Genomic DNA, 10,836 nt, shown 5'->3' with positions numbered 1-10,836 from the left:
CAAGGGCTTTGCAAGACTCAGAGAATACCCCTAATATATTCGCCAAACCAAGGGCCAAATATAGTAAAATTTCGTTCTTAGTTTTTCTCTCTGACGTCAGGATTTTTAAAACGAACTTTGAAATTTGAAAGATATGGGTAATTCAAAAAATTATTAAATAATTTCAGTGCAATATAATTAAGAAATCAGTATGGGTATCAAATGTAAGAGAAGATTCCGTAGAGTTTAAGCACATTACATTTTTTGGTCCGTAAGGGACGGGTAGGTATTGAAAATACCCTTTTATAATTTTATCCTTGAATATCCTTGAAATTTTTCAAAAAAATAAAATAGATTAAAGGGGCATTTTTAATTTCTATTCGTCCTTGAGGGTCCAAAAAAAATATTACATTTGGTACCCATACTTTTGTTTTACATTGCACTGAAGGGAAGTAGACAAAACTGGTCGAATTAAGGCGCTTCTTTTATTTCTTCCACTAGAATTATGAACTTCTTTCAACCAGAAAATAATTTTTTTTACTTAATTTTTTTTTTTGCATCGGGCGTTTTTCGACATACCTTAAGTTACTTTATCAGATATGTACACACTAAAGTATTATTAAATGCATATACATTTAATTACTGTCTATCGTTTTGTTACTTATGAAATAATTTTCACTTTAAATAAAAAAGTACGTTCCAAACCCATTCACTTATTATTTATTATATGGTAGGGGAGCTTCTCAAACCATATTGATGCAATTTTTTCATGTTAAGTCATTGATCCCGGGATCCCGGGATTGAACCGACGACATCCCGAAAATCGCAAAAATCTAAAAAATTCACATCCCTAATGGGGACTCTTCACATTTAATTTATAATGGTGTTCGCAGCTTTCGCACCAATTTTCTGCTTAATAATTGCAACCTTGAATGTCTAACTTCACCAGGCTAAGTAAGTTATGTAGGTTTCCTCTATTGTACCTTTACCTTTGATGCCAATATACTAATATTTGGACTTTCTTTTTGTCTTATTAGAAAACTGCGGATTAGAAACTCATTATTCTGCAGGAGTTCAAAATCTGCTACAAATTAGTTTTGACGCTTTGTGTCTGAATTATTCCAAAGACTAAAGCCAATTGAATTCTTCTAAGGATTAGGATTATTCAGAAAAAAAATTCGTTATGAATGAGTGCCCAATGTACATATCTGCCGAAAAACTTTGTTGGTCAGAGTAATGATTAAAATAAACTTATCACATCCCGTTGGCTCCTGGCAACTGTGCTAATGCATAAAGAATAAAATCGTATTGGTACATACATAACTATGTATGTACGTACATATTTAAATATAGTATACTTCTTATCAATATCGAATATATAATTTGTGATTTGCAGAGCCTACTACCGAATCTGTCATTCATAATTGAGAGCATACGATTTGAGACTGAAGTTTGCATGGCAGATCAAGTGGCTGTTTGGCTGTTTCCTATAGGAACGGATTTAGCTATTGCTGTCTGTAGATCTAAGAGCGATAGATTACAAGATATTTTTTTTTACTTGAAAATTGTCAAAGTCGATCGGTAAAAACAAAGTAGCGCTACAGTGTATTTATGCAGAAGATGATTTGGGTAGACCTTCTTGGGCTTTTCCTTTTTACAAGTTAAGCGAATGTAGCGATTTTGATGAAATTTTGTACGCGGTTAATGTTTTGCATTTTAATGTTATCTAAATAAGAATTATCTCCGAAGGTACTCGTATAAAGTTGCCACCTATTCGAATATAGTTGCAAATTAATTAAAACATCATAATATAGGTATTAAATGGAAGATATTTTAAAAATCCCTAATCCAAAAATATCTTTAATAGGGTTGCCACCTGTTTTAAATCGCATATATATTTATTTGTTTTGATTTGAAACTAAAGGTACAATGTTAGTATTCATGGGTATCAGGAGAAGGTGCTTTCCCTTTATATTAAGTTATATCCATTAGGATATTAGTGTAAGGTTTTCACTTATTTTCGATTTTACACAATTTATCTAAGACATCGCAATACGGATATCAAATGAAAAGTATTGGTGAGAACTTTGGTCCGAAAATGTTTTCGACCAGGGATGCCGCGCCGCTAAATATGTAATACAAATTTGTATTTGGTTTATTGCAATCAGCATTTTTTTGTATGTATACACAGTACATATACGCTCAAGATACGTAATATTCATTCCAGTGTATTTCTAAATAGAGCTGCCACCTAAATTTTACAGTAAGAAATTTACTTACTTTACAGATATCAAAATCTAAATTTTTTTCCAAAATATTTCATTTTTAAGCTATCCAAATGACCAGTATTTGATACCCAAAACTTGTAAACTTTAAAAAGTATATGCACTCCGAGCAAAGCTGGGTCAACCTGGTACTATTCGTTATTTAACATTACAACTGAATTTCAATATGCATTTTATATTAGAACAAAACACATTACATCCACCTTAAATTAGTATCTTAAAGAAGCAGCTTTGGGAGAACTCAATCAAAGGGCCTTTTTAAGTAAATATGTCCTACCGTTACTACGTTATAGGAGCCCTTTTATGGGCTCCGAAAGCAGAAGTCCTTCAATTTATGCCACTCCAGATATGTAATAAAGCAAGGAAAAAGGAATGCAGAGTAGGGGGCTTATTTTTTTTAATTATTTACTCGGTATGCTACGCTATGTTACTCCGGACCATTAATTTAAGATCAGTGATGAGGTCGGTACTTATTTTATGCCATGGTTTCTTCGAAATGTGAATTATTGCCATTTTATTATTATATGTATGTATTCAGGTAAATTGAGTTAATTTGATTTGTACTTGTATATAAAGAGACAATTAATCGGAACTCACCGTTTTGTTGCCCAGATTTTTTACCCGGCAGTTTAAATATGCCGTCTTTCCAAGCAAGGCTGTCACATTTTTTGATGCGGCTTTGTCGAAATACGGTCCATTTCGAGCATCCTCGGTCACTTCAATCGTATTGCGACTTACCACAGAAGTGCCCGAAGGAAAAGCGCCGCTGTTTTTCTGCACACTGCTGCTGGGTACTGGGCTGCTGCTTGATACCATTGCTGTAGCGACGGTGGGGCAAGTAGTGGTGATTGTTGCCATCGTGATGTAGTTCTCCGCGCCGTCGGCCGTCGCTAAATTTCCATTGCTGGGGGCCGATGCATTGTTGACCGGATTTCCATTGTTAACATCGTTGCTGTGTCTTTTTGGATTGGCATTACCACCGCTGACAGCATTTCCGTTGACAGCACCAGTGCCGCTACTGATGACGCCTCCGATTCCGGTCGGAATAGCATTTGCATTATTGCTCAGGTTATTGGAATTCTTCTGCTTCACGGATTCGCGCTGCGCAGCTAAAACTGAAAGTAAACAGTTGAGGAATTGACTAGCTGGTAACAAAGCAACGTAGATGTATTAAGAGTGATTTGAGTGATTAATCTATATTATTTTTCCCAACATTTAAGCCCAGAATCATTTCTGGACCTGAAACACGCTCTTAACTTAAATAACTGAAAAATTAACTCATTTGCACATCACTTAACAACTTTTTAATAAACTTTTACCTTTAATAAATAAATGTGATTTCAGTACTATTTTCAAAGAAAGTGGTTCTTACATATGTATGTGACTTGGCTATTATTATTTACTTAATTCGCTCCTGGAAACACTGCACTGACATTTCACTAATGTGAACAAACAATGGCTGGGCGAAACTGTCTCATTGAATACAAAAATATTAATTGTTGAGAAATTTAATTCTAATGCTAAAGTTGCTTATAATATCGCGGAAATAACTCTTTCAAAGAGCTCGGACGAATTGCAGCGGAAATATTCGTGTAAAAATCTCAGTAGAAAGCGAGTCAAAAAACCAAAATATGAACCGATTTTATTAAATGCGTGGTCTTTGTGAAACAAAGGATCAACAAAATGCAAAACCGCGTATGTGAGGTTGCATAAATTATTTTCTCACTCATATTCACGGTTGGCACATTTGGTCACTTGTGCGATGGAAATACCAGGTGGAGAAGGACTTGGCATTTCCAATCGGCGTCAGTTGGCACAGAAGAGAAACGACTGGAGTGCTTTGTTCAACTCGACCAAAATCACTTAGGCGGTTACAGCGTCAAATAATAAAAAGAAGACACATGGTAACACCAAGGGTAAATCGACCTTGAACGAAGGAGAATATGCAATAGGGGTATTTCTCGACGTATCGGAGGTGTTTTTTTTTTTTTCGTTGGTTTTGGTTGTTTTGTTGGCAGCCAACTGTAAAAAGATACTGAGCAACACATGGGGCCTGTCCCACCCAATCTAACCTACAGGGCATTCAAAGCGATTGTGAAACCAGAATTGTTCTACGTAAATAGTAATGGTAATTGCGCAGAGCGTCATCCTGCACATACCCTACAGGGAAACCACAGTGTTAAAATGGTAATACAAATTGTTTGTATTCAAACGAAAAAATCGGCGACCAAAAATTTGTTTAATGTAAACTAAAATCTGGTTAATATTACCAAATCATTGTTGAAAATATCAACCACGGCATTGTTAATATTAACCAGAAATCAAATTGATTCCTTTCCAAGTTTGAATTTGGTAATTTTAAATAAATTTTTGGAACGGTTGTAAATATGAATTTTCGGCGAATAAGCTTTAGTAGTTAGTAAAATATAAAATTTTTCGTATTTCCGCCAAATACCCTTAGATGAGAGGTAAGCGTGGTTATTGTCCGATTTTGCCCATTTTCAAAACCATCCGTCTTTGGCTCAAAAGAAATACACATACCAAGTTTTCTTAAGATGTCTAAATTTTTTCTCGATTCAGCACTTAATCGATTTCTCTTTTCATTTTGAGCATTTACATGCGTATACATTTGTCCATATCTATTTCAATTCCTTTAGTCTGTTACAAACAACATTTATGTGAAAAAACTTATAATACCCTTGTGAACAACAGCGCTCGGGTAAAAAAAACAGTCAAGTGCGGTTTAATGCTTTCGGGAATCGATCAAATGCGGTAGGGATAAAACGCCACCATGAAAGTATCGACACCTATACTTGGAAGTAGCATCGAAAGAAAGTATGGATACCTACTAAGTATCGGGATAAAAGTATCGATAACTACTTATATCGATATTAATATCTACATATCAGAGGTGTTAAAGAATGCAGTCATTTTTAACTAAATTATTCATTTGACTGAAGTCCCAAGTGATTGCAATAATTTATTGTTATTCCTTACTAAGGCTAAAAAAATTAGTCTTTATTATTTTTTTCTGATTTATGATTCATAAATAATTTATTTAATTATTTCTTGTTAGTTACTTGATTTCATTGCCATTTGATTTAGAATTTTTTGTGAGCTTATCGATTTTTCTGTGCTTCTTTTGGACTTAGTAAATTATACTTTAATTGAATATAAACGGGAATAAATAAAACAAAAAAATAAAACAAGCACGATAGTTAATCCTTTTGGAGACGTTGCATTTTTAATTTACCTTGCTTCCTATATCCAAATATGAGTTTTCACAAAAAATGGACTTAGCAACTTTTCACTTCAAGCTGGTGATATGATAAAAGGTCTTTCTTTGTAGGACTTTCTTTTCATTGGCAACTAAGCTGCCAAAAATTTTTAGCTATTCACAAAAATAATTAGATTAAACAAGTAAGAAAGTCTAAGTTCGGGTGGAGCCGAACATTAAATACCCGGCGCAAGTATTAAATATATGTTTTTTCACCTTTCCGAAAGGTACCGATAAATGGTAAGCCAGGGTGTATCAATTTTGAGTAAATTAGCGTCCTTAAATTTCGAAATATTGCAGTTTCAAGCATTTCTAAAATTTACCGCTATATGAAAAGCGGCCGTAATTTTAGTCCGAATTCAATAATTTTCAACGTTTTGCTGTTATGTGGCAAGCACAATAAAAATACCGAGTTTGGTACAAAATGGTAGAACGGTTACCGATATACATATATGTGACCATAAGTGGGCGGTGCTACGCCCATTTTCCAAAATTTTACCATAAACGTATTTCTTGGTAAAGAATTGTCGCAAGCATAAATTTTGAATAAATTATCTTTAATATTTACTGATTTATCGAAGATTTTGTATTTCTATAAATTACCGTTATATGGGATGTGGGCGTGGTTATCTTCCGATTTTTTTAATTTTCGGCCATTTAATATGCTGTACCAAGGCCAACAATCGTGCCAAGTTTGGGAGAAATTGGTGCATCGGTTACCAAGATATACACATGTAACCATAAGTGGGCGTGGCTACGCCCACTTCCCAAAAATTTATAATATTCTTATTTGTCGTCTGAAACTTATTGCAAATATTAATTTTGAGTGAATTATCTTCAGTAGTTACTAAAATATCGCAGTTTACGTATTTCTGGAAATTGCCGTTATATGGAAAGCAGGCGTGGTTACAGTCCGATTTCGCCCATTTTCAATACCAACCTACCTTGGATTAACGGAAACCTACATACCAAATTTCGTTGAGATATCTCAATTTTTGCTCGAGTTATCGTGTACACGGGCGGACGGACAGACAGACATGGCTCAATCGATTTCTCTTTTCATTCTGAGCATTTATGTATACATTTGCCTATATCTATCTCGATTCATTTTGGCTGTTACAAACAACCGTTATGTGAACAAAATTAATATACTCTTGTGCACTCGGGTATACAAATAAGGGTCGGGGAATAAAATTGTCACTGAATCGGGTTTCGATACAAGTACTTTCTTTGGATAACTACTCAGTACTACCAAAATTACTTGGTATCGGACGAAAAGAATCGAGTATGTACTCGTATTTACTAGCATCGGCTTGTCCCTAAAATGTGGTGATTGCGGGCTTAGTGCACGGAACACTGTTTTGCCGAAGTGTGCTGTGTTTAAATTAGGGAGGCCAGATGCGCTGATTCAATCAGTACATGTGCTGATTTTTTTCTATTGTACTGATTTTTAAGAGCTCGAAATCCGTACGCAAAATCTACTGATTTTTTGAGTTTGTACTGATTTTGTACTGATTTCTAGATTTAATAAATACTTTCTTAAATTGGTGTAATTGACATTTGCTTGAGATTTACATGTTCAAAACAATGGTTTTTAACAACTAATACATGTGAGCAGATTGAAACCAAATAACAAACTGCTTGGATTCAACCCAACCCAACTTCACGATTTGCAGGTTTTACAGGATTTACAGGAAAAGCTGGTTTCGCCATTAATAAATCTTATGAAAGGTGGTGGTGAGTTAATCATAGATATATTAAGTACACTGAGAAGATGACATCAAGAGATAATGTTTTGATTATAATTAAACATCCACAGAGAAATCGACTGTCAGTATGTCAAACTTAAGACGACTACTGCTACGGTGCAATGTAAGTTCTAAAAATTTGGAAAAGGTGCAAACTACCGACTCTTGGATATGATATACATATGTAGCTTTGAATGTGAATGTTGTATTTAATAAGCACACCAACTAAATATGTTTTAAATTTGTAGCTTAAATATGCAAACAGATTCTGACTCGAGCTCGTCTTCTACTGACACAGAATGGGCTACACATTTTTTTTTTAATTTTCTCAATTTTTATAAATTTTCTAGAAAGTTTGAGACTTCAACTCACTCGTCTTTTGTTATAGAATTAACTATATTTTTATAAAAAAATTAAATTAAGTACGGAAAGAAAAAAATTTCAAAACCTGTCAATACATGTTACTACTATTTTCGTGAGCACAGCTGTACATACATACGTAATACCTTTGATTTGTTTTAAAGTAATGAATTTTTATATTGATATTACTATATGTATTTAAAAGTCTATTCGTTATTTTGTGTTAAATTAATGGACTGTTATTTGGTTGTTATATTGTTAATAATAAAAAATACGCTTAAAAATTAGCTGATTTTTATGGCTTTGTACTGATTTTTGATCCCAACTGTACTGATTATGTCACTATAATATCTGGCCACCCTAGTTTAAATGGTCGTTCAATTGCGGTGGCGGTATTTGCACGCTTTGCGGTGGCGATCATTCACCTTCCTTTTTAGTGTGCAATAATTGCGGCGCATACCATACACATCTCTGAGGCATGTGTATGTATGTAACACTACTACATAACTTACTCACAGTTCTACATACTGTAATACCTTTGCTTCGAGAGTGTCATAATTCAAAAAACCACAAACTCGAGAAAGACAGCATAGAAGAAGTAGCGGTCATTTCTGCGTACTTAACTCAAATATTTTTGTTTATGTATAAGTATGTGTAGACACTTACCAGTATTTTCCGATATCACAATAGCCATTATAGCAGCAAAGAAAATTGTCATTATTAACATCGAGTCTGGTCGATTATAATTCACGTCCAGCTTGAAGAACGACACTCTATGATTTGGTGTTGGCTTTTTTATAGAAAAATCGAGAGTGCCTCGTCTATTCACTGCTATTCTCGTAATATATTTTCGTCTTTGTCGCCGCTGGCAGTGTTTGTCTTCGACATGACAACTTCTAAGCGTCACATCCGCGAGATTTTTCCATCTACTTTCGTTGTTTGCTGCCAACGTTACTGGGTATCTCCGCTGTGTTTGATGTATTTTCTGTGGATATTGGTCATTTGATGCACCTGTTGGAGCCAACGAATCCATGGTTGATTAAGTAGTATGTCCTCTAAATCTCATTCGTCGCGCGGGCGGTTCTTTTCGGTTATTTGTCCTTAGCATGAGCAGTATATGCAGGATTTATATAGCATTGTTACTTTCCTTTCGCAGTTTATGTATTTTAAAATTTATCTCACTGATGGACAGTGCCAAGTGTGACTTGCTTATTAGCATATACAAGCACATTGCTTTTTTGCTGGAGCCAACATGTGGCCGGTTTTATGGCTCTATTTTAATGGACTTGTACTTTGTGTCGCAGATTTTTGTAAAGAAAACGCCAATCAATAATAATCGTGATTTCCATTTATATTGAACCTTTCACATGCTGTATTTTGTCAATTGCGTCCATTTTCATTCAAGCTTCTTCAAAGCTACTTGTTTTAGAAAACTCTACACTCCTACACCGTTACTCTTATTAGGAAAGCATGATTGTCATCAAAGCCTGTAACAAAAGCAGACGAAAAAATTTTTTGTTAGAAGCAATCGACAAACGGGTTAATTTTTGGTTTGCTTAATTTAATAAAATAAATACCCCACCTACTCAAGTAGCACACTGGTGTATAACTTGGTGTAAATTTACGAGTTTTGGTATAAATCTGATTAATTGTACCAAAAGTCACAAATTTACACCAAATTTTGAATCCACATTTCAAATAAGGTTAAATTCACTATACAAAGAAGAGGGTAACATGATTTTTTCAAACATCATAATTTTCGGGGTTGTCATTTTAGCGATTTGAAAATTTTGAACGGAAAAAGTATTTTATAAAGCATTTTCACACTATCATATGGCGTTTTCTTTTCTCGAAAAAAGGCTGCAATTATTCTGCCCTGAGTTAGCACTGTCAAATTTTCATGATCTTTTCTCAGGCTTTTCACAGGGCGTCGCGTTCTTTTCTCAGCAAGTTGCCCTCTGATCCGGTAAAAGTGCTGCCTTTTCTGCCGTCAAATAAACATGAGGGTGAGAGTTGCACGGTTGATTCTTAATTTACGCCTGTAAAAAAAAAATTATTTCCGTATCAGAAATAAGTGTTTCCTATGAAATTAATTAAAAACTTATAGCGTTTTCTTTTCTCAAAAAAAGTTCTGCCCTTTTATATGGGAACTCTTGCTTTGCGTTGCCCTGAAGCCTGAGAAAATGTTGCATTCTTTATATGAGAATGAAACAGAAAATGTACACATCCATCACAATTTATTTATAGAACTTAATAAAGCTGAATTATTCACTTGGCCTGTAAGTCTTTAACAATTTTAAAGCAAAACACTTATTTCTGATAGGGAAAATAATTGAATTTTTACAAGATTAAATTAAAAATCAACCATGCACATTTATTTTATGGCAGAAAAGGCAGCACCTTCGCCGGATCAGAGCGCAACCTGCTGAGAAAAGAACACGACGCCTTGTGAAAGGGCTGAGAAAAGAACATGAAAATGTGACAGCGCTAACACAAGGCAGAATAAGTGCACCCTTTTTTCGAGAAAAGAAAACGCTATTACAGTGCAAATGAATAAATCAGTGTTATGAAGTTCTTTAAATGAACTTCTGATGGAGTAGCATTCTTTCAGTTTCATTCTCATATGAAGAACGCAGCATTTTCTCAGGTTTCAGCGCAACGAAAAGCAAGAGGTCCCATATAAAAGGGCAAAACTTATTTAAAAAACAAGTAAGAAAGTCTAAGTTCGGGTGGAGCCGAACATTAAATACCCGGCGCAAGTATTAAATATATGTTTTTCACCTTTCCGAAAGGTACCGATAGATGGTAAACCGGGGTGTATCAATTTTGAGTAAATTAGCGTCGTTAAATTTCGAAATATTGCAGTTTCAAACATTTCTGAAATTAACCGTTATATGAAAAGCGGCCGTAATTTCAGTCCGACATTTCAACATTTTGCTTTTATGTGGCAAGCACAATAAAAATACCGAGTTTGGTACAAATTGGTAGAACGGTTACCGAGATACATATATGTGATCATAAGTGGGCGGTGCCACGCCCATTTTCCAAAATTTTACCATAAACGTATTTCTTGGTAAAGAATTGTTGCAAGCATCAATTTTGAATAAATTAGCTTCAATATTTACTGATTTATCGAAGATTTTGTATTTCTCTAAATTACCGTTATATGGGATGTGGGCGTGGTTAT

General features: G+C 34.5%; 1 protein-coding gene across 1 annotated transcript; it reads right to left on the bottom strand.

Annotated features, from left to right (window-relative positions):
- Window positions 1–1,856: 1,856 nt before the first annotated feature.
- Window positions 1,857–9,132, bottom strand: LOC118751951. The gene is made up of 2 exons (XM_036486775.1): window positions 8,316–9,132; window positions 1,857–3,379 (listed from the first exon to the last, which is right to left on the bottom strand). The coding sequence occupies exons 1-2, from the start codon at window positions 8,680–8,682 to the stop codon at window positions 2,847–2,849; spliced, it is 900 nt and encodes a 299-aa protein (XP_036342668.1). The 5' UTR covers window positions 8,683–9,132; the 3' UTR covers window positions 1,857–2,846.
- Window positions 9,133–10,836: the final 1,704 nt, after the last annotated feature.

This window comes from Rhagoletis pomonella, unplaced genomic scaffold (genome assembly GCF_013731165.1).
Source record: "Rhagoletis pomonella isolate Grant_MI unplaced genomic scaffold, Rhpom_1.0 Rhpom_scaffold_01106, whole genome shotgun sequence".
NCBI classification, from domain to species: Eukaryota; Metazoa; Arthropoda; class Insecta; order Diptera; family Tephritidae; genus Rhagoletis; species Rhagoletis pomonella.
Note: the sequence above shows the minus strand (reverse complement) of the source record. Positions and strands in the feature narration are given on the sequence as shown.

Excerpts from the sequence above, each read along its gene's own strand:
- LOC118751951 (XM_036486775.1), bottom strand. The coding sequence starts at position 8,682 with ATGGATTCGTTGGCTCCAACAGGTGCATCAAATGACCAATATCCACAG. Across the intron at positions 3,380-8,315 it reads TGTGATATCGGAAAATACTG|TTTTAGCTGCGCAGCGCGAA; the intron begins GTAAGTGTCTAC and ends GTTTACTTTCAG.